The sequence below is a fragment of the Eleutherodactylus coqui genome, chromosome 9, assembly GCF_035609145.1.
Source record: "Eleutherodactylus coqui strain aEleCoq1 chromosome 9, aEleCoq1.hap1, whole genome shotgun sequence".
NCBI classification, from domain to species: Eukaryota; Metazoa; Chordata; class Amphibia; order Anura; family Eleutherodactylidae; genus Eleutherodactylus; species Eleutherodactylus coqui.
Genome location: NC_089845.1, coordinates 42052066 through 42076800, shown reverse-complemented (window position 1 = coordinate 42076800; position 24735 = coordinate 42052066). Strand labels below are relative to the sequence as shown.

The following is a 24735-nucleotide window of genomic DNA, read 5'->3' as shown; positions in this document are numbered from 1 at the left end:
CGTTGAACACCAGACCTGTCCATGGGCTATACAATTTCATTTTGTAGATAGGGGCCACTGCACTGGTATGTGAGCAGAAAGTTAAATACATGGGTATTAGAAAATTGTATGATTTTCTATAAAAAAAAAATCCTGTAAAAAGCATTAGAAAGCAGACAACCCCCTTTAATATTGTATATTGAGACTATTGTATGTTAAAACCATAACACTCTGAAAATTGGTAATTGGACCTCGGGGTTCCGCTTTCCTGCTCTATTCAGTAGTCCTAAGGAGCTGAAACCCGGTCTAAAACCTTCCAAAGCGCCTGATTTACCTATGTGGCAAATGTGGTGCAGACCAGTTTGGTTGCTTGGTTGTGCATAGAGACCAGACAACAGAAATTCATTTTTCATCTATATAAAGAACACACAGAATAGCCTGTCCTGATTTGGCTGGATTCTGTAGTGAAGTACACATGCGAGGCCGGGCTCACACAACCGTATTCTCATTGCTCATTACCGCTGCAGTTGTTTGTTCACATAACATGCATTAGCAATTTCCCATACATTTTCATTGTGTCGCTCACACGAGCCGTACAAACTACATGCTTGAAAATCAAATATTACAGCATGCATTATCTTGGCAAGTATTACACACACACGCCAAGATAGTGGATGGGGATTGGTGGCACACAGCAAGTACGCACAGTCATTGTTGACTTGCTGTGTGCTCGTGTGCGGTCAGCCTGATTCAGACTGTGGCATTGTAGATTGAATCTGGTTTTAAGTTGCTTTGGGCTCTGGGATGACAACAGTATGTTGCAAATATTGTACCGGAGGCCATTGTCGCTTGAGGAATCGTCTGAGATGCATTTCATATTACTGAACTGTTTGTTGCGCTAATAAACTTGAGTTGCAGATTTTGCACAATATGTTCTCTCTAAATGTATTCCTTTTTCCCTCTCGTTTCCGTAGGATCGGCCGACGTCTTGTGCTGCTGTTTTCTGTAGTCTTCAATCTGGTTTTTGGACTTTCTGTGGCACTTTCAGTTAATGTGACAATGTTCAGCACACTCAGGTTTTTTGAAGGATTCTGTCTGGCCGGGATATTCCTCTGCTTGTATGCACTGAGTGAGTATCCCACACCGCCCATACACAGCTCTACATTTGTAGCGATGCATGTGCAGCCATCCTAAGGACAGATTATACACACTTGCATGATATGTATTTATATTGTATATCCGACACTGTTTTTGTGCCGCTGATGATTATGACCTTCTGGTGTTCTAATATAATTGCTGCCAATTCGTTAAGGCTTGATCTTGCTATGCTAAGACCTCGTGTGTTTGTGCATTTCATTCTAGCGTCTACCTGGAATCTCTTATCCCACTGTAATAACATTTTAGATTACGTACATATATTTCAATGGCTTGGAGACATTTTTCGGAAGCTTTCGCATTATCCCTTGTGAATATTGTAGTTTGATTCTAGCTATTTCTTCTAGTTCTAATAGATAGTGAAATTAAAATGGCTCATAGCTCACGGTGGTGAAGTTCTTGTTCTAGCCAATTAGTTCAGAAATTACTTGAATCTGCTATGCTTTTACCACCTGGGAATTTAGTATAACTTTTATGGCGGTGGTGTGTGAGAGCGAAGAGGTGGGGGCTTCACATAGGCTTTATAGTCTATGGGAGAGGGACTTAGAAGATGGGGCATCATTTTGACTAGTGTAAGAATTCTACTTTTACTCAGTAAAGATGAGTTGTTTTTTGGGCATATGTTTCAGTGATGCGTGCTGTAAATGACGTATGGTAGAGCTCATGGCATACTAAACACTGCATAGATGTTGAAAATGTAAACTAGTATAAATCGGATGCAGCTGTTGCATCGCCTTCTGCTATGCCGGAAAAACAAGATAAAGTATTCAAAATATGACATTTATAAATATGCAAATGGAAGATGGAACAATACCTCTGCGGTGCACCTATTTGACTCGCAATTCACAATCCTTATTATAAGGCTTGTTTAAAAAATCTGACATTAACTTGCAGGAAGGCTGCATTCCAATAGGTGGCCTTGCAGAGGTATTGTTCCATCTCCAAATTAGCATATTTCCCAGATGAATGGCCTTAGTCTCCTCACACACCACATAGGCTGCAGTTAAGGCAAGCACCTCACACGTGCATAAGCGCATATACACTCTCTATCGTGAGACGTATATATGCGCTATGCAGGGCTCACAATCGCGGCCTATTGCGCCCGTAACAGCGCAGTTTACTGTACCTTAGTGCGCTGCCAGGACTGCTCACATCGGCGCAGTCTCAGCAGCGCCATGTTTGATTAGGCGGGGCAGCTGACCTAGTAGGTCCAGGTAGCATCGTTTAACCCCGTGAAACTGTGCAGTTCTGTTTTGGGCAGAAGGGGTCCTTCAGTGCGCAACTGCACTTGAAAATGCGCAGGTTTTTTTTTTTTTTGCGCCATAATAAAACGCACACGTGAAGGATCCCATTTAACTCAATGGGTTCTATTTGCTGCGCATTGCGGGCGCAGATTTTGTGGCCGCAAATGTGCTTGTGTGAGGCCCGCCCTAAGGAGATGCCCTTCTGGACCCACATTTATAAATGACATGTATCACTTGCACTATTTTGCTAAATTATTCCACATTTCTGGTATATTTCTCTTGGTAAATATGCCCTTCCTGAGTCAGGAGGGTGTTAGTGTGATTTGTGTTAATTTCTGATCTACTGTTAAGGCCACCTGTCCACAGGCATTGCGGTTTTCCGTCCACGGACAAGTGGATTTCCGCTGCGGGAGTACACTACTCACTGTGATTTCCTTATGATAGGTTCATCTCGGAAAATCGCGGCATACTGCGTTTTTTTTTTTTTTTAAATACGTGAGTGGAAAATCGTAGCGGATTTCCTCTTGTGTACATCGAGCTGTGCTTTCCATAGTTATCCAATGGGAAGTGTTTCATGCATTACCCGCATGTGTATTATCGCCGCAGATAACGCAATGAAGAATCGCCCGTGGACAGGAGGCCTAAATATGTAGTAGAATCTTCCGTAGACTGAATGAAATTCTGAATATTTGCGGTGTTCTGTTGTAGTTATTTAGGCATAGCGGATACAATATTTCTAGACTTGTTACCTTATGTATTATATGCGATTATGGCAACCTGCTGCTGGACAGACTGTATCTACACAAACCTGTGAAGGAATATCTGTATGGGGAAACCACACTCCTCCTGAATTTATCAAGCCAGCATCCAATAGTCCAGAACTGCAAAATGGTCTGGAAATGTACAACACTGCAAGCAGGAGGCTTAGTAGATAGAATAAAGTGCCATTTCTAATGCAAAAAAATATTGTAGCCTATGTTAGGTTATCATTTACTTTGTTACTTAACAGTCCTGTATAGCATTAGATAATACAGATTCTATAAAGGAGTTGGTGTTATAGGACTTAAGTGCCATTTGCACACAATGATTATTGCTCAAAATTCAATCAAACTATGTCTTTTGAACAATAATAGTTGCGTGTAAATGCTACAATTTTTTACTTTTCGGCCGAACAATTTTTAATTAAGCTTAAAATACATTGTTCGGCTGGAGAGCTGATAGCAGGGACCGCACACTGTGATTCTCCGCAGGAGTGCTGATGTATTCAGCTGCAGTCCCATGGCAGAACAAAAGGAGCTGTATGCAGATAACAGACCACCTGCTGTTATCTGCATACAGCTCAGGGAGGCTCATTTACATGCAAATGAAGCTAGTAAGCTACCTCTGTGAAGTCAGCACCCCATCTTTCAAAAAAGTTAATTTTTTCATAAGTTCTGGATGCACCCCAAAGAGTTCATGTTAAAAAATAGTTCTAGCGAATTAAGCAAAATAATCAACAAATGTATCTCTGCGGTGCTAACTTCCAAAAATGATATTACTAAATCAGCGAGAACTTTGTAAATTAATGGTTCTAGAGCTTTGAGCATTAAGAGTTTTCTTCAGAACTCTTGAGGTGCTTCCCAGAACTCTTATAAAATCGCGGGATTTACGCATAATAACTGAAATTTTTAGAGTCGGCATCTAAAAATCAGCGAGAACATTGTAAATATGGGTTCTAGAGCTTTGAGCATTAGGAGTTTTCTTCAGAACTCTTGAGGTGCTACCCAGAACTCTTATAAAATCGCAGGATTTAATAAAAAAGTGTATTTACACATATCTTTGAAATTTTTAGCTCCAGCATCTAAAAATCCGCGAGAACTTTGTAAATACGGGTTCTAGAGCTTCGAGCATTAGGAGTTTTCTTCAGAACTCTTGAGGTGCTACCCAGAACTCGTATAAAATCGCGGGATTTCCCAAAACATTATTTACGCATAATAACTGAAATTTTTGGATCCGTCATCTGAAAATCAGCGAGAACATTGTACATATTGGTTCTAGAGCTTCAAGCATTAAGAGTTTTCTTCAGAACTCTTAAGGTACTTAACCCAGAACTCTTATAAAATTGTGGGATCTCCCCACGCATAATAACTGAAATTTTTTGATCTGTCATCTGAAAATCGGTGAGAACATTGTAGTTATGCGTAAATAATTTTTTGGGAAATACCGCGATTTTATAAGAGTTCTGGGCAGCACCTCAAGAGTTTTTTGAAGAAAACTCCTAATGCTCGAAGCTCTAGAACTAAAATGTAAAAAGTTCTCACTGATTTTTAGATGCCGGATCCAAAAATTTCAGTTATGTGTTAATAATTTTTGGGGAAATCCCGCGATTTTATAAGAGTTCTGGGTAGCACCTCAAGAGTTCTGAAGAAAACTCCTAATGCTCAAAGCTCTAGAACCCATATTTACAAAGTTCTCGCAGATTTTTAGATGCCGGATCTAAAAATTTCAGTTATAAAATTGTGGGATTTCCCCCCAAAATTACACATAACTGAAATTTTTAGATCCGGCATCTAAAAATCTGCGAGAACTTTGTAAATATTGGTTCTAGAGCTTCGAGCATTAGGAGTTTTCTTCAGAACTCTTGAGGTGCTACCCAGAACTCTTATAAAATTGTGGGATTTCCCCAAAAAATTACACATAAGAGTTCTGGGTAGCACCTCAAGAGTTCTGAAGAAAACTCTTAATGCCCGAAGCTCTAGAAACCATATTTACAATGTTCTTGCTGATTTTTAGATGCCGGATCCAAAAATTTCAGTTATGTGTAAATAATTTTTTGAGAAATCCTGCGATTTTATAAGAGTTCTGGGTAGCACCTCAAGAGTTCTGAAGAAAACTCTTAATGCTCGAAGCTGTAGAACCAATATTTACAAAGTTCTCGCTGATTTTAGTAATATCATTTTTGAAAGTTAGCACCGCAGAGATACATTTGGTTTTTTTGCTTAATTCGCTAGAACTATTTTTAAAATTAATTGGGAACTCTAGAACTCTTTGGGGTGCATCCAGAACTTATGAAAATAACTTTTTTGAAAGATGGGGTGCTGACTTCACAAAGGTTAATAAGCTACTAATGGGCATTAGTGCCCATTAGTAGCTTATGCAAAATGATCGCTCAAACTGTCAATCGTCCTATCTTTTGAATGAATTTCGAGCGGTCATCTTTGTGTATAAATGGGGCTTAAGAATCCTGTAATTCTCCTCATATACATGTTACATATGTAGTATATACTGTAGCTCTTAACATTGTGGAATCTCCTTCCAGTGCACCATTATTTGGGCACGGTTTATAGTATGTATGACGAAACTAGATCATTTACCTAGTTTTAAAATTATTTTTTACACTACTTTTTGTTTTCTTTATAAATATTTGCAAAAAAAAATGTTATTGACCAGTGGTTCGTGTCAAATAAGAGGTCTGTAAAGTCCATCTTAGGCCCAATGTCCACGGGTGGATTTGAATTGCAGAATTTGTGCAGGGGACCTGCCAGCCATAGGGAAACATGGGCGTTTGCAACTAGATTAAAGCATGCAGATTTGATTTGCAGACGTTTTTGGGTGCGAAAATCAAATTACAGCATGCTCCATTTCAGTGCGGTTCCTGCACAGACCGCTTCCATTGAAGTCAATGGAAGCTGTCCGATCTGCGACCCATCTGCAGTTGACATTGCGGACGGGCCGCGGATTCTGCGGGAAAGCAGGAGTTTAAAAATTTAAAAAAAAACAGTCTTATTGTGTCGATCTGCCGCCTGGCGCTTCCGCACACCTCCGCAGTACAGAAAAAAGACCCGGATGGGTAAGCTGGGTGCTTGGCCACGGGCAGAGTTGGATTCCGCTGCAGGCTCCCGCATGTGGAATCTGAGCCGCCCGTGGACATGACCCCTTAAGCCAGCCACTCTCGCATGTGTTCAGTTAAACACCGCTCGAAACAGCTGCATTTTACTGCAGTGTTTTTGAACACATGGTGCAGTGTTTAACCACGCAGAAAAATGGAACAGATGGTGGTTGACAATCGTGATGTGAGAAACGCCGTGTTCGAGCGCTGGCCTGTGTGGCCCCATTGAAATCAATGGTGGGGTGGTCCTGTGGCACTAGGGATTCCGTGCTAATCGCGGTAAAAAGTGGTGAGTGTGAGTGGCCTTAGGCCTCTCTCACGGCCGTATGTAAAAATGCTGTATTTTATTGCATTTAGAGTTTTGTTTTTGTGCGCCTATGCCTGTGTTTTTTTTTTTGTTTTTTTTTTTTACTGCGGATGTTTGCGCTGTAAAAATGCAGGAAAGCAATCTGATGTCACAACTCCCTGGTGGCATAGCAACCTGCATGCACAGTAAAATTCAGTATTAACACGTGTAATTGCGTATTTACTTCGTTCTTTTTTTCACGCACCCCATTCATTTCAATGGGTGACTTTATGCGTGGAGTACACACTAAAATGCTAGTGTAAGAGGCCCCATTTAAATACATAGAGGATTAGTGATGAATAATTTGCGCACACGTAATACACAGCAAAAAAAAGTTGTGGGAGTGACCTTAAACTGTTATTGCAGGGGGCACCAGCGCCATAGCAGAATTAGTGGAAAATATTGTAAATTCCATGTATCTCAGCATGAATACTGGAGCAGTGACGTTTAGTGTGGTAATATACTTTCTACAAGCGGAGCAGTATTATCCCTGCGCACAGTGCAAATGTTGTGTACTCGCTGGCTTCCAATGTCACGGATGGATATGTACATGGAACAGTATGATACATGGAATGTATGATATTTCATTATAGTGTAGTTTAGTGGGGTTTTTTTTGTTTTTTTTTTTAAATATAACTGTGTGGAGTTGTACCTTAACCTTAACAGACCATTTAGTAAAGAAAGTCTGACCTGTATCGTGTTGTCTGTCATATGAAGACATACTTAATTGTGCAGCCACACAATTTAGTGTATTTTTAAAGGTTTGCAGTAAACACATTTCCTTTTTGACTTGGAAAATTGGCTTCCCAGAGCCTTTGCTCTACAATGTTATCTGGTTTCTGAACCTTGGATAGCGTTACTGTTTAAATATGTAACTAAGCTATCTATGGCCATAGAGTAGAACGAGTCGTAGTCAAGTTGCAGACCATATAATTTACCAGTTTTGTAAAGACTCCAATGATATCCAGGATGCAACACCCACAATATATAGTATGTATATACTATATATATGTATAATATCCAAAGTACCAATAGTGTGGACTTGCTGTAAACTCGGCACTTCAGTGGTCACACTCATGCTGGATTATCAGAATTGTTCTATACCTCCCTGTAATATCCGGAGGATAGCGCTAGCTGTGTGTGTGTATTTTATATAATTTTATATAATTTTATATAATTTTATATAATTTTATATAATTTTATATAATTTTATATAATTTTATATAATTTTTATAATTTTATTATAATTTTTATAATTTTGTTTTTAAAGCAGGAAAATACTTTTAAAAGCTGTTATTCTGGCTAACACAATTTGTGAAGCTTCTCAGTCTGCCGCATGGACATTAGTTACATTCGCCCCACCCAGTTGTCCACTACCGCCATTCTGGTGGTCTTCCTGTGGTTCTCTGCTGTAGCCGTGACAGACGTGTGACCACTACAACCAGTCACCTGACTAATTGCAGTGATCACATGACTCAGTGTTAGAAAGTCATTGTTGTAGATAATGGAGAACAGGGGAAGAACAGGAGCAGTGTGGGATTGAGTAAGGTAAGGGGCATATGGCTTCTTTCAGGTTTCTCCACCACCCTGAGCAAATGTCAAATATTCTGCAGTTCCCTGTCACTCTCCCTAAATTACTCAGACCCATTCTACTCAGACACTTCTGTATGGCCATATTAATGCACTTTGTAATGTACATTGTGCATTAAATATGAGCCATACAGAAGTTATTCACTTACCTGCTCCGTTGCTGGCGTCCTCGTCTCCATGGTGCCATCTAATCTTCAGCGTCTAATCGCCCGATTAGGCGCGCTTGCACAGTCCTGTCTTCTGAATGGGGCCGCTCGTGCCAGAGAGCGGCTCCTCGTAGCTCCGCCCCGTCACGTGTGCCGATTCCAGCCAATCAGGAGGCTGGAATCGGCAATGGACCGCACAGAAGACCTGCGGTCCACCGAGGGTGAAGATCCCGGCGGCCATCTTCACAAGGTAAGTAAGAAGTCACCGGAGCGCGGGGATTTGGGTAAGTACTACCCGGGTTTTTTTTTTTATCCCTGCATCGGGTTTGTCTCGCGCCGAACGAAGGGGGGGGGGGGGGGGGGGGGGCGCTATTGAAAAAAAAAAACCCGTTTCGGCGCGGGACAACCCCTTTATGGACCGGACATGTCTAGTGATTTTGTGGTTTTACTGCTCTATTTTTATTTATTTTTCTTCAGCTCCAGAAATTATTTTTGCTGTTTCTTCCCCCTCCCACACCATTCCTCCCCTGTGATATACAGCGCTATTTTTTTTTTTCCTGCTTCAAGGTGCAAAAAGCTAAAATTATATATTTAATTTTAGTGTAATGTAATAAAAAGCAAAGTATGATCATTGAGCACTATATAGCCTTAAAAGGAGAAGTGGTTAAAAAACGCTTCTGCCTACTCCTCAGGGTCCATGGCTGTCTCATTGATATCTGAGGACCCCACCTGATCATGTTACATTGCAGAGGTTTCAATCCAGGGCTATATTTTTTTGCTATGGGCCAGGTTTAAGCCCAGGACCAAGAGTTGTAAATTTACAGTGATTGGTCTTTTAATGGGTTAACCAGAGACCATGATGGATGCTTAATGGTAAAATCCATCATCCATAGGCTATAATGGTATCCGTTTTAAAGGATATGTCTTGAGCTTTTAGTTTCTTTAGCATCTGCTTAACAGATGCATCATATTCTAGTTTGACTGGCAGTGTTGGGCATCCATTACTCATGGCATCTTTTTAATGTATATGCCGTAAAAAGCTGATGACCTATACGTTTAATGGATGCTATATAACTGCATCCATCACCCATAGAGTACAGTGTTTTCAAAAGAAAAATATATACCCCACAATGTAAAGTTTTTGCTGTACTTTGGCTGGCATAGTGGACGCTTCTGGCTTTGTTTAGTGTGTCAGGAGCTTTTCTAAATGTAACATATAATAGAATGTGACCCCAGCCTTTCATCCACATGAACCCCGGGACCCAAGGCTTCCCAGTAGACCATTGCTAGGAGCATGACTCAGATTACCTGTCCTTGATTTGTGCACTCAGCTGAGAAATCTTCTGTGAAACGCACTGCTGTTGGACTGTTGCAGTAGAAAGACGTTCTCTGGTGCAATGAATTCCACGCCGTCGTCTGGTAGCGTAACCTGCAAATCCACAATAGTTTACTGGATGCTAGTGGAATGCTTTCCACCTAAATGCATATTGACAAATGTGAAGTTTTGTTAAAGCTTACCTGAGCATAATTCATTGTCTGAGTCTTTCTCCCAATGTGATCTCTTGGGGGTGTTAGGAAGCCACACATACAAACCCGGTCCCACAGAATTTGGCAGGTTTGAACATTTTTGCCTAATGTGTATTGGGGCCTTAAAGGGGTTGTTCCAGAAGTGAGTTATATCCACCTATTCATAGTATAAGTGATAGCCTGAATAGTGGGGTTTTCACTGCTGAACCCCTTACTGATCATGAGAACAGAAGTCCCATAACACCATCATTGTGGTCTCGCTGTTCCCAGCTCCAGTGTCAACAGATTGAATGGAGCGGCAGTCACATATGCACATCGCTGCTCCATTTATTTCATACCCCTATCCATCGACTGATCATTCGGAGCAGTGCACTGGGCTGGACGATATCAGCTGACAAGCAAGGAAGTACTGGCGCTGGCTTCATTCACATTGGAATCAATGGGAGAGCTGCACTGCTACTCCATTTCTATCCAGGACTACTTGATGGGACGTTCTGACCAGGACAGAAGAAAGAAATGCCGTAGCAGCTCTGCCCTCCCATTGATTTCAATGGGAGTGAAGCCAGCGCCCACACTACTTGTGCTGTCAGCTGTCATCAGGCTGGATGATTAGCTGATGACCTATTCAGAGGATAGGTCATCAATGGAACAGAGGGTAGACAACCCATTTAAGTGTATTAAAGAATTTTTCCAGGTACAATACTAGTGATAACCTATCCTCAAGAAAGGTCATCAATAGTTGATCGCCCGCAGTTCGCTGCTCAGGATCCTGATCGATCAGCTAGGCAGGCACCTGCTGTCAGCACCGCTGCGCACAGGGGTCGGAGCAAAAGTTGCTTATCATCCCACTCAAATCAACTATTGCTGGCCTGTTCTGAGGATATGTCACCAGTAGCGTTTTACCTGGAAAATCCCTTTTTTAATTGAGCCATCTGACCAGGTTCAGAAGGGAACAACATGGTTGAGGGATAGAAAAAAAGTATAGCAATTGTCTATTTAATTTTTTTTAATTCTATACAGAGAAAATCCAGCTAGAAGTAACTTGTAGTAACATGTCAAAAGTTTTGATGCGTGGGCGTCTTGGTGCTGAGACTGATTGCTGAAACCAAGAGGCAGAAGTGCTCGTCTGCGTGATGTGCCACTTCTGACTTGTCACTGTCACATCAGAAGGTTGCTAAAATGACAGTTAAACTTTAAAGAGAACCTTTTACCTCTGCTGACACAGCTTTCTTTTTCTTGTAATACGGACATAGGATGTGTTCATGCTGATTTACAGAGCACAATTAGCATTAGACCTACCAAAATGGCTAATTCACCCTTGAGAATGGGGTGCTGGTAGTCCTGCATGAAGGAACCAATTGTCACGTTGCCGCCGTCACTCCGTTCATTTCAGTGTCTGCTCCGAAGATTGCCAGCACAGAGTCATTGAAAGGAATGGATCAGTGGTGCGCATGTAAAACTGCTGCTTCATTTATGCAGGGGCTGTAAAGACCCCCCACCTCCTCAGGATCATGGGGGTCTCAATGGTTGGGGGTCATCCCCTATTCTATGGATAGGGAGTAACTTTGTTTTAGTACAGCCCCTTTAACTGTATATATGGGCACATTTATTAATAGTTAACCTTCTACAAACCACGTACAGGTCATTAGTTTTTATTAGTTAGCCTCATTTCTAGCCATCTTCAGTGTAAATGTTTATGGAAACCGAGATTTTGCAGTACTAAAGGCTTAAAGAACATTCTGGAGATTCTCAAGACTCCTGACGTGGCTGCGGTCATAGAAGGAAAGTGCTTTTTGGGTTATTTATTAAGCCAATTTATTGTAGTTTTAATCTAATTGCTTGTCCAGTGCATGTTTTTATAGTAATTAATGGGCAATTATACAGCCAGGCTTGTGATTTCACTGTGTGAACTTAACCTCTTGTGAAGGGCTTGAGTACACTCGCATCCTAGAGACAAAGCACTTGTGATCGCTTTATATCTCCCAGCTGTTTACAGCTCAGAATACTTACTGCAGGTTTGTAAATCACCCTGGATGAAGAGGAGTAAACGCATCCCTGTTTAGTCTATTGACTCCCACAATCTACTGTAGGCCGGGGGTGTCAAACTCATTAGCATTTATGGTTGCCTTCAAGGGGCCGATTGTAATTGTATAGTAAGGGCTCGTTCACATTAGCATATTTGCGCAATTTATTATGCACAGTTTTTTTCACGTGTAATCCGCAGGGAATACAACCCATTGATTTTCAATGGGTTTGTCCACATGACCATGGGTTTGTCCACATGACCATGGGTTTGTCCACATGACCAGGGGTTTGTCCACATGACCAGGGGTTTGTCCACATGACCAGGGGTTTGTCCACATGACCAGGGGTTTGTCCACATGACCAGGGGTTTGTCCACATGACCAGGGGTTTGTCCACATGACCAGGGGTTTGTCCACATGACCAGGGGTTTGTCCACATGACCAGGGGTTTGTCCACATGACCAGGGGTTTGTCCACATGACCAGGGGTTTGTCCACATGACCAGGGGTTTGTCCACATGACCAGGGGTTTGTCCACATGACCAGGGGTTTGTCCACATGACCAGGGGTTTGTCCACATGACCAGGGGTTTGTCCACATGACCAGGGGTTTGTCCACATGACCAGGGGTTTGTCCACATGACCAGGGGTTTGTCCACATGACCAGGGGTTTGTCCACATGACCAGGGGTTTGTCCACATGACCAGGGGTTTGTCCACATGACCAGCAATTGCAAAAAATATATATGCGGCATTGCCTTTTTAGGTGCATTTTCACTGCATATTTGCACATTTTTTTCAGTGAGCCTGTTTGTGTATGCAAAAAAAAAAAACAACACGTCGGAGCGGGTGGAAACCGCGGGCATAAGTTTCGTATTTGCACAACCGAAATGCACTTGAGCGTGTGTGAACAAGACCGAATAGTGGCCCCAATAGTAATACTGATCTACGTAATGACTGCAGTATTAACCGTATCCCCATAGTGGTCCCAGTAGTAACAGTGATCCCTTTAGTAGTTCCAGGGATACTGCCTGGCCAGAGGCTAATAGCAACCCCCTATCGTCCTCTGGCCAGGTAACATCCCTATAGGCTTTACTCTCAACCCGCCAGCAGCCCTGGTCCAGTGGCATCGACAGCAGCCCCAATCCAGTAGCGGTGACAAAGACTCAGCAGTGGCTGCTAAGTCATGGTTTTGGCCTACTCATACAGTAGCTCCCATCTCACAGTGCGTGTGGACACAAACGGGGCTATTAGAACAATGGGTGCCTTTTGTTCCACCAAAAAATATTGTTTAAAGTTACATCCAGAAAGGCTTTTCAATAGAACAGTAGGCGGCGCTAGTCCAGGATTAAAGTTAGATTACCTGGAAATAGAAAGGTGTTTTTTTTTTGTTTTTTTTAAATTTTAATTGTAAATACAAAACTTATTTATTATGGGCTGTATTCAACTATAAGGCTGGGTTCTTACATGGCAGAAACCCGCCAGAAATCTTGTGGTTTTGCCGCAGCGAAAAGCACGAGATTTCTGTGGGATAAGCGCAGCTCCAAAAGCCGTGGCACTTAGCCGTGAGTTTTGGAGCTTCTGGGCCGCATGCTTTTCCGTTGCGTCCGGCTCTCCCATAGAGGAGTGCAGCCGCAACGGTGAAAAAAAAAAAACCTGCTGCAGCCGCGAATTCCGCGCCGAAGTGCCAGCTTTGCCGCAACGGTTTGGCCGTCCCATGTGGACGAGATTTTTGACAAATCTCGTCCACGTGGCTGGCCAATCCCGGGATTAGTGGCCGCAGGCGGATTTGCTGCAGCGAACTTCCACATGGAATTTCCGTGGTAAATCCATCCTGTGTGAACCCAGCCTAAAGCTAACTTTTTTTTGTGAGACAGCCCCTCTTATTAGTCTATTGTGTTCCAAGATCCCTCTTGTACTGACTGAACTGTCTTTATTATAGTAAATGTAGATCTTAGGCCGTGCACTTTTTCCCCTAGCTGTTTGTGTACCTTTTTATAATGGTGAGAACTCTGAATCAACCGCTTGCCTTTACATAGTAACGCTGCGTATTATTTTGACTGTAACTAATAAATCACATACAGCAAGTTCCTGATTTCCTCTAGTGGTTCCTGCAGGCTGACAGAATTTTAGCTCTTATATCTTTATAGCAGTCAGAGATCCCTGCAGAAAGTTAGTATGAAAATGATCACTGAATTTTGGACTTGTTTAGACAATGCTCACAGGTTGACTTTCACTTTGAAGGGGTTATCTAGAGAGGAAAGCTTTTTTTTTCAACTGAATTGGCATGGTGGGATGACATTAAAAAAAAGCCATTCCTCCAGCGATTTGTTAGTGACACCAGGGACATGGGACCCCCACAGCCAACCACCATCTCACTTTAGTCAGTGACATGCCATATTGTTGGGACGTCCTTGCTTTGCAGTCAGAAGTTTTCAATGTTTTTTTTTTTTCCTGTTCCACTATTCTGAGCCTGTTGGGGAAACATGTTTCCTGCTTGGATAATCCATACAAGCCAGACTCTAACCTTATTACAAACTTCTGATGTGTTATAGTAGCATGTTAGAATTTTCGATCAATTTGGGTCCAGCTGCAGGGATCTCCATCGATCATTAAAGGCAAAAGCGCTGAGCCTACACACTTTTTTGAGCAATTATAAAAATGGACAAATGGCACAGATCCCGGATGAGTGCCTTAGCCTGTTTGTTTTAGTAATTGAAGGGGGTCATAGCAGACAGACCCCCACGGATCAAGACTCCTTACTTGTCACTATGAAATGTCTGAAGTTTGAAAAAAGGTTACCCTTTCATCATTGCATAATTGCCACAGGAGCCGCGTCATTGTCATAGTGACGGTGTTGCGTCCTCTCAACTGCGCATGTGCCGGCCGACGCTCTGGCTGGCATATTTACAGCAAAGGAGAAGATGCCGGACAGGTATGCTGGGATCACCGGGCAGGCACCGTGTCGAACTCCGCTGTGAGAATCCCGCATCCGGGGTCCGACCCGCTCGTGTGCAGGCGGCCTAATTTACTCATTGGGGGAGATGGTGTATACTAAACTAAATGCTCCCGAATTCTGTCTCACTTTAAAAAATTGTGGCAAACTGGTGTACGTGCTTTCCAGACACTGAACTTCACTAGTTTTGAAAAGTGTTTTTTGTGAATTTTTACCTGGTGACTCTGCAGAGAAGCCAACAGAGGGCATTACTTGGAAAGCCATTTCTGGTTTTGCCTTGTTTTTGGTTTTCATTGTTTGAGCTGACAAAAACTAAATTTAAGATGTCAGCTATTTAGGAGTTCTGGCCACACAGGTTTCTCTGAGGTTTCTCTGGAGACTAGCTTTGAGGCTCTTTGAAAATTCTTGGCTTATGGAAGAAGAATTTAAAAGTAACCAGCAAATAAAATCAATTAAGCTTTGCATGTTACATTTCTTAAAATACATTGTGTCATAATGGACACAATCATGGATCAGCTTCATACACATTACTTTGCCAGAATGATGGTTCAGTGGTTAGTAGCATAGGAAAGCTTTGTTTAGATACAGTTCTAAGACAGCCACGCTGAATTATGTTGGGGCCATTCAAATGAATGGCTGTCAATGTATTGCATAGAATCGCCAGCTTCTGTCAGATGGAGCCACTCTTGCAGCATGATGCTCCGTTCTTGCACATAGAGGGGGCTGCCTTTTTAAGACGATAACCAAGTGCCGTAAAATTATGGTGCTTGGTCCTGGGCTTTAATCCTGGCTGATTGGTAAAAATACGGCGTGGGATTAAAGCTCCTGCAATGTAGCAGATGCAGGTTGGGTCCTTGATTTTGTTAATTACAGTTTTGGACACAGATGAGAAGGCAGAATCTGTCTTCATTTAGCGCTTCATAGAGAAAGCAAAAGTGCCACTTTCTGCCATGGCTGAGCTACAGGGTCTTAGTGGACCCAGATCAGCTTGGTTAAGTCCCGTTTACACGAAAAGAGACAATCTTTCAAATGATTGAAAGATTGACAGTATTTGGGGCTGTGTTGGCGGCCACTAATGTCCATTAACACTTTATCATTTGTGTGTAAAAGGGCCTCAGGGAGCTGTTTGCAGATCCCAGCATGTTACATCTGGCTGAAGGATAGATTTTGAGCTCACCTTTAAAATAATCATTGAGGCGAAGAGTGAAAAATGGCCAAGTTTACATGCAACAATTTTTGCTCATTAAATTTTTTTTTTTTTGGTACCCTTATAAAATTAAAAACGGGCAGAAAAAATTTAGTGAAGAAAATATATTAAAAATGGCCCTATATGTCATGGGAGAAAACACAGCAAAAATGTCAGCTGAAAGATAAAAAAAAATAAAAAAAATAGGACTGTAAAATCCGTAAAAAGTGTCTGTTCCTTTTTGGACTGAAACACCCTGGTCCTCAAGGGGTTAAAAAGCATATTGTTTGTGTACAGAATAGCAATGATATTAATTGCAGCTTGATAGATAACTTGTTTCAATTATTCATGTTTTGCAATCGCAGCGCGATTCTGAAGAGCCGCACAGAGGAGACTAACGGGGTTCTTAGTAGGTTCTGCTGGAAGGAATTGCTTTTTTGCTCCTATGAAAATTGCCTGAGATAGCAATTTCCCTGCATGCAGCTATTTTAATGGCGTGACTTGAGCAGTACATACGAAGCGAAAGTGTAGTAGATAAGACTTGTTGGTTAGCTTTAAGCACTTTGGAGTGGCACCCTGCAGATAACTGTCAATTCAATGCTGAAGATTATGCACTGAAAGAAATTGGGTCTTTTTTGTGGAATGGGTCAGAAATAAAAAAAACACTTTGATTATCTAGATAGTTGCTATATGGTTTTGGGTTATTTAGTAAAGTAGTTTGAACTTTGGGGACATTTTCTGAAGGGAATAGGAGTATTCATTTTATAACCTATTTTTGAAAACTCTGTATAGCTCTATATATTTTATATATTAAAGGGGTTGTCCCGCGAAAGCAAGTGGGGTTAAGTACTTCTGTATGGCCATATTAATGCACTTTGTAATATACATCGTACATTAAATATGAGCCATACAGAAGTTATTCACTTACCTGCTCCGTTGCTAGCGTCCCTGTCGCCATGGCTCCGTCTAATTTCGGTGTCTTGCTTTTTTAGACGCGCTTGTGCAGATGGGTCTTCTCCCTTCGGCTCAGCTCGGAAGCAGCGGTGTTTTGGCTCCGCCCCTTGTACGCGTCATTGCGTAGCTCCGCCCCGTCACATGTGCCGATCCCAGCCTCCTGATTGGCTGGAATCGGCACATGTGACGGGGGCGGAGCTACGCGTGGTGCAGAGTGTAAGCGTGGTGCAGAGTGTAAGCTCTCGCCTACGACCTGAAGGTTGCAAGTTCGATCCCCGCATGAATCAGGTAGCCAGCTGAAGGTTGACTCAGCCTTCCATCCTTCCGAGGTCGGTAAAATGAGAACCCAGCTTGGTTGGGGGTAATAAATAATAATTACCTGAAAGCGCTGCGGAATAAGTTGGCGCTATACAAATACCATGATTTGATTTTTGATTTTGTATGGCTCATATTTAATGCACGATGTATATTACAAAGTGCATTAATATGGCCATACAGAAGTGTATAACCCCACTTGCTTTCGCGAGACAACCCCTTTAAGGTATCCTTTTTTGGATATTGCAATAAATATGATCCTCTAAATGCTGCAATTTCAATATACAATAATGTGTGGAAGTTTCAAAAAAAAAAACTAAATTCTTAATTGAACTGCATTGCAAAAATGACTGGCAGCCCAAAATGCATGAATTTAAGTGGAAAAAATTGCTCCCTAAAGGTGTCCATAGCCTTTAAACAGAAGTGACCACAAGAGCATTGGTTATTGTTCATACATGTGTGTTACGGTATTTGTAACCCTAGTTATTCTATAGTTAGTTTTCCCCAATTTTAATGACATTACTTTGTTACTGTAAGGGTGGCTTCACACAGGTGATAAAATCATGTGTAAAGAAACAGAATTATGAAACCAATGATTTTCAGTGTTTTTCTTCATTCGTGATGCCATGTTGCGAGAAAAAAAATTGCGTCATGCCCTGTCTTTGTGGTGTGCGTTTTTTCCTCCCTTTTTTTTTTTTTTTAACTTGCCCACATTTCCCTATAAAGCCTGCTTTTTATCGCATCACACGAAACTTGCAATTTTTCGTGCAATGCGTTTTTAACATTAGATAGTCCTATTGAGTTTTGCGATAGTGTTCTTTTTTTTTTTTTTTATTGCATGCAGCAGCAATGCAATGCAAGATTATTCTCAAAAAAAAATCACTGACTCAAAAATCACGTGAACAAAGACACGATTTTGCTGCGTTTTTTTTCCCCTTACGGCAAAATCGCGATTGCCTGTGTGAAACTAGCCTCCGGGTGCTTTCTGCATTGGGGGGTTCTGTTTTCCTGCTCCGTTCGGGGTGCAAGAGAGGAGAAACCCCGCAGAGTCACTGTTTTGTCTCTGATCCGGAACCTGAAAGCGCCAGACGGACCCCAGTGACGATAATGGGATCTGCCCGCTTTCTGCCCAGCTGACCGGCATTTTCAACGGATTTGCAACTGAACCTCGGCTGGAGGTTCCTACACAATGTGAAACTGCCCGATATTATTGTATCTTGTCACCACCTGGAAGCTATGGGTTTGAAGGAACGCCCCGTCACACCCCTAGCTCCCAATTTGTGTGAATTCTGTAAGGTCCTTGAAGGTCCTAGCAGCAGTGTGTAGTGATTTTTGCCTGCTCTGCAGGGTTCGGGATTAGTTTTCCTGTTAGGCTTACATTATTGGCTGTAAATGCAGAAGCCTTTACAGCTATAAATGTAAGCCTAATAGGAAAACTAATCCCTAGCCCTAACCCCCCAGGGCTGGCAAAAAACAATACACATGCTGCAGTAATCCCTGCGCTCCCTCAGTGCTCCGTGCAGCCATTTCGTTGCAGCCGCTGTGCCGGCTGTCAGCTCCTTACCTGCCGGCAATTGCCCTGGTCACTCACTAATGGGGGTCCGCTGTCCGTGTACCTCAGCCACCGCTCCAACTCTTGCCGCGGTCCTCCTTCTGTGTCAAGACGCCACTTGTAGTATTTAAGAGGCTGCCGCTCCCAGCCTCGCCACTGTCTTCATGCTGTCGCAGAACGGCAGTGGCCGGTGTCCTACGGCGCCTCTGGCTGCGCGGTTGCTCCCTGTCCCGTTGCTGTCCTCCTGCCCTGTCTAAATTTAGTAACGCCCCTCCCAGCCAATCAGAAGCTGGAGCGTTAATACATTCTTTGAAAGCTGCTACCTTGTCACCACCCCTAACTTCGGTGGTGACAAGGTACAATAATACCAAACCGCCCTGCAGTATAATATTGGATGCTTCCAGATTCCAGCAGATTTAACACTTGTGATTTGCAGACGTTGAGGACTGCAGTGTTTTTGGTAAATCAGCCATCGTATGCAGATGTTCACACTTCTGTAAAAATGCTCAGTACACCACAACGAGACAGGTTGCTAGATTCTGATTCACCCAGGGACACAAGTCTGTTGTGTTAATCCCAAGTGATTGTAGCATGACAGTCATATATGTTTTCATGGATACTAATGAGTCATTTCCTCCAGGAGTAATATACGTCTTAACGATCACCAAGTGTTATAATGCTGCCCTATAAAACCCAATGCCCAATAGCTAGATTTCTTAGCAATATTGTGCTGCGTGCTCTATAATGGGTACACATAGGCACCATATGCAGGTGTGGCTGTACACATGGGCATTGTGGCTAGATTCCTGGTAAATATAATACATCTGCCTCAGGGAGTCACTTATTTGTAGCCCATAAGCTTAGCTCTTTATTTAAAGCACAGCAGTAAGACTTGTGGCCCTATAGAAAAGTTTTGGTCTTGTTCATAACTTTGTGATTGGTCTCCGGTAATTGGACATTGCTGTTCACGTGATCAGCAAACAGATATAGTACATTGGTAGTCCTAATACTACCAATGTAATGTGTGATTAGGTAGTATAGAGAGCTGGTAGCTGCCATCTTGGCTTCCTGAAAACTGCACCCAGAACAGGTGGAACAGGGAAACTGCCAAAAAGATAATCTACACTAGGACAACCGGAGGGTCAAAAAAAATGCCCAGAACTCTGTGGAGTGATTATTCATGACAAATTAGAATGAATCATGTGACCTGCAGGGTGCTCATGCTCCAGCATATGCAATGATGAACAAATCGAGCATCAGCAGCCAGGTGATGCATGTGACTAGACGTTTGAAGCAGATGTAACCTAGTTATTGTGAATTTTGTCCATTAATATCAATACAAGCTGAGCATTAATGTTCACTAAAACTAACAAATTCGCTTTCATCCCTGCTTTTGGATGGAGCACTACTACCACGTTCTTGGTACTCTCATAGTAACATAATATGCTAGCCTGTCCCTCACCCCCTTCCTTGTTGATTCACAGGAAAGCAAAACAAATCCCTGTGAGGCAGAAACCAATATAGCCCATTTTGGGGCGGAAAAATGCCCTCCTGACTAGGATGGCAGTCAAAATAATCTGTGGATCAACATTTGAAAAGTTCCTACCTGACTCCACCCTGCGGAGTGTTCTCCAGTAATGATAAACAGCCAGAGCATGTGCTCCAGAGATGTTCCTCGTAATAATAAACAGGCAAAACAAGTTTTCTGCCCTCCAAGCATGCTCAGAGGGCAATGATGAATACCTTATGTTTCTGAAAAGTTGACTTTAAGCATATATACAGCTTTTTCTTCCAACAGTCTTCTCTCTGTAACGTATGAGGCATTGCTTTGTTTAACTCTCATGCTAAAGCTTAAGATATGAAGGCTAAACGTATAACCCTGTGCCACTTACTGATTATAACCAGCTAGTCTCACACTGTGCTGATGCTTTCCAATTGTATCCACTCAGACGTAGCTTGCTAAGTGACCTTCACAGTTGGTGGATGAACACTCTTCTCGCTCAAGGGTATTTTCTTCCCTCAGTGATGTATATACCCTGTTCTGCTTAATCAGATCATTGTGTCATGGTTAACAGCAAGAACTGCAATCACTTCTAGCTTTGCTGATGCATTGTAGCCTTTAAGAGACAACATTTGAACTTGAAAGTGCAGAACTATCAGATTTCTGACACATATATAGTTACGATCTATGTAAATAAGAGCTTACACCTGTTGGTTGTGTAGACTTATAATGGTAGAGGATGAACATGGTTCATTTCTAAGATATTAATGTAGAAAATAAAAGGCTGAAATGCATCAATATCAAGGGTGTAAATATAATTGCATCAGTCTATGTACAACATTTTTGGAAACTCATCTGAGTGCAATATAATTGAATACATGAGGAATCGTAGACACTGTTATGATAAAGATACTCATTACTGTAGTTGGTCAGGTTATAATTGGAGTCCATATTATACCTTTACACCTTTTAACTAAAGATTTAAGAGATGCTGTACATAGGGGTGGTATTCATCGCGGAGGACATTTTTTAATATTTTAACAAGAAATTCCTAAAACGTCCACAAACACAAATCTGCGGATTTCACACTTAAAAACACTATATGAAGGCTGAAAGGCTTGTTCCACAAATAACATTTATCACCTATCCAAATAATTGTTGTATAAAGTAATTGTCTGATTGTTGGGATCACTAAGTGGGATGTGGGTGGGGGGTGTCACAAGCCCTGTATATTCCTCTCTGCATAACCATAGTGAGGATGAGTTTCTGATGAAGTAGTGGTTACGCATGTGCCCTGCCACTCCAATGCTCATCTGTTTTTGTTGGCCCTACAGACACAGAATGGAGCTGTTGGGCACATGTTTAGCTACCACGCAAGATGAGTTGTGAATTTTTTTTTTTTTTTTTTTTTTTTTTTTAATGGCGCCAATGGTGACTTATATGACTTTTTGATCACCTTGCTATTCCATTTTTCATGAGGTGAGCTATATAAAATTTGCTATTTTGGAGATAGATATAGATACCGTGTATACCGGTGCATAAGACTACTTTTGAACCCCCAAAAATCTGCTCTGAAGTCGGGGGTCGTCTTATACGCTGGTAATACAAAAGAAAGAAAGTGTCAAAAAAAAAAAAGCATTGCTCACCTCCCCCGGCGTTCTGCGGCGCTGCTGCAGGCTGTCGCTCCCTCCTGGTCCCCGGCAGAGCATTGCTTTCTGAATGCGGGGCTTGAAATACCCGCCTCCAGAAAGCTAATACTGTGATTGGCTAACACACGCCGTCAGCCAATCATTGAATGGCTGTGATTGGCTCAAGGCGCACGTGTGTTAGTCAATCACAGCCATTCAATGATGTCATTGAATGGCTGTGATTGGCTGAAGGCACGTGTGTTTTAGCCAATCACAGCCATTCAATGATGTCATTGAATGGCTGTGATTGGCTGACGGCGTGTTAGCTAATCACAGTATTAGCTTTCTGGAGGCGGGGATTTCAAGCCCCGCGTCCAGAAAGCAATGCTCTTCCGGGGACCAGTGAGTAATGATTTTTTTTTTTTTTTGCTCCGCTGTATTCCCGGCATATAAGGTGACAGTTGGGGGGTCGTCTTATTCGCCCCATCGCCTTATACGCCGGAATATACGGTATATATAATTTTTCACTGCATTAATCATACAGGTTAAGGGGCAGCTTTTTTTACATGGGTAGTGATGACCCCAGAATTTTGTGGTGTGTGTAAATAAACCTATATAGAGATATATTCTATTATAGAGGGAGGAAGATATTTTATATATTTTCTTTTTACATAATTCAGGGCAAAAAATGGGGGTTTGACTATTTTTTTGATTTTATTTTTTTTCCTTTTTGTCCAGCTAGAGGGCTTGAATGTATTTTGGAGCAATTATTCACAAAGTATTCAAGTGTGTTACATTGGGCTATGAGACCCTACCTCTAGCTGGGCCTTATAGGCAGACTCAGAGGACATTGTCAAGCTTTTGATTGCTATAGCCACCCATTGACACACAGCTATCGCATCGCGGGGGGCCGATGGGTGAAAGGAGCTACCGCCTACCCCCGTCAGCCTTTTACATGCCATTGTCATTGTAACTGCAGCATATAAAGAGTTAAATCGGTGGGATCAGAGGTTTGCGCTTGGTTCGGGCTGTTACAGCTGGAGCCTGTCCGTCAGACAGCATAGTGCCTACTTCTCTGTCAACGGAACACCCATGCCGGCTTTATTCCGATGCGCTGTAAAAAGGCGTATGTATCAGAATAAGATGACTCTTAAGGTTCACCTTGTTCTTTCTAGCTCAAAATGCTGTAAACCAAAGGAGCTTTGCTGAAACAGACCTGTTGGTCTTATGTTTTCATCTGAATCCCTTTTTTGTAGTTCAGACATAATTCCTGGATGAACAGAAGTATGAGGTTTGGTTGTTTTCCTTCACTGGGTAGAAGGTAGAGTTTGAGTTGTGTTAGTAGTAACGCACAATTGGTTAACTGGCCAATTTTGTTGAGTGAGACACTGCCAAAACCATCTTGGGTGGTAGGATGGCAGGTCATTGCCAGTTTCCCACCGGTCCCAGTGGAGAAGAGGACACGGCTGTATTACGACTGTGGTTCCATTTTTAAATTTGCAAAAAAGGACTCTGTAGGGAACACCCTTTACTCTCCCAACATCTATATAGTCACTAGAAGGTTTACCCTTGCAGATAAGCAAAAATGACATTTTGATTGGACGGTTTTTTATGTTCCAAATGGTTGAAACCGAGAATCAACCCAACAAGACTGTCGTGAACCTCTAGTCAGCCTTGTGTCCGTTTGCATTAAACCGGTGCTGCGTTGTGGTAACGTAGAGGAATTGTTATTAATTTTGTAATCTGTTTTTAGCTGGTTTGAGCAATGGTTAAAAAATGTTTACAACTCACAAATGTGCTTAGCTGCTATGCCTGAAGAATTGTTCCAGGGGGATGTAGTTGATTTAAGTAGGGCTAAATAATTCATTGCTCACAGTGTTTAAAGCTATTAGAATGGAATATGCAAATACAGTGTGACTCACTTGAAAATGAACATGGTGATAGAAAGAACATCGGCCTCTTGGAAAGACTGCACAACACCAATTAAGTCATCCTTGGAAATGGTTTCTGTGTGACCCAGCATGTGGTGCATGAGCCGGAGCCAAACATTCCACCGGGTAATAGTGATTAGTCACTATTTAACACACGGCTTATAGTGCCGGAAATCCTACAATGAACCTCATTCCAGTACTCCCTATCATTTATCTCTAGAGTTTTACTGCTTGCGTTTAAGTACGTTTTGCTCTTCTACAATATGTTCTAAGCTTTTAAACAAATGTTTTTTTGTAATAGCCTTTTTTACAAAAGATTAAAAACCTAAGGATGTCTTTTTGTCGTAACTTTGTTCGTTATTAGGGATGAGCGAGCGTACTCGGAAAAGCACTACTTGCTCGAGTAATTTGCTTTATCCGAGTATCGCTGTGCTCGTCCCTGAAGATTCGGGTGCCGACACGGAACGGGGAGCTGCACGGAAGAGCGGGGAGCTGCACGGAAGAGCGGGGAGGAACAGAGGGGAGATCTTTCTCTCCCTCTCTCCCGCCCGCTCTCCCCTGCTCCCCGCTGCGACTCACCTGTCAGCCGCAGCGGCACCCGAATCTTCAGGGACGAGCACAGCGATACTCGGATAAAGCAAATTACTCGAGCGAGTAGTGCTTTTCCGAGTACGCTCGCTCATCTCTATTCGTTATGCTTTGTTTCAGTTATCAATGCCTACTAAGGTCGGGCATTGACTAAGCAGCAAATGGATCAATGGAGGTGGTATTCATCTACAAGTTGGGTCACAGAAAAGTAGCCCGGCACTACTCTTATGAAAGCCGATCTAAAAGAA

At 42.3% G+C, this 24735-nt stretch overlaps 1 protein-coding gene across 1 annotated transcript in view; it reads left to right on the top strand.

Annotated features, from left to right (window-relative positions):
- Positions 1-24735, top strand: part of SLC22A23 (solute carrier family 22 member 23) — a 128651-nt gene that overhangs the window by 55544 nt on the left and 48372 nt on the right. Inside the window, exon 3 of the mRNA XM_066579282.1 lies at positions 954-1108. Within this exon, the coding sequence (XP_066435379.1) occupies positions 954-1108 (155 nt within the window). The remainder of the gene's footprint in view (positions 1-953; positions 1109-24735) is intronic.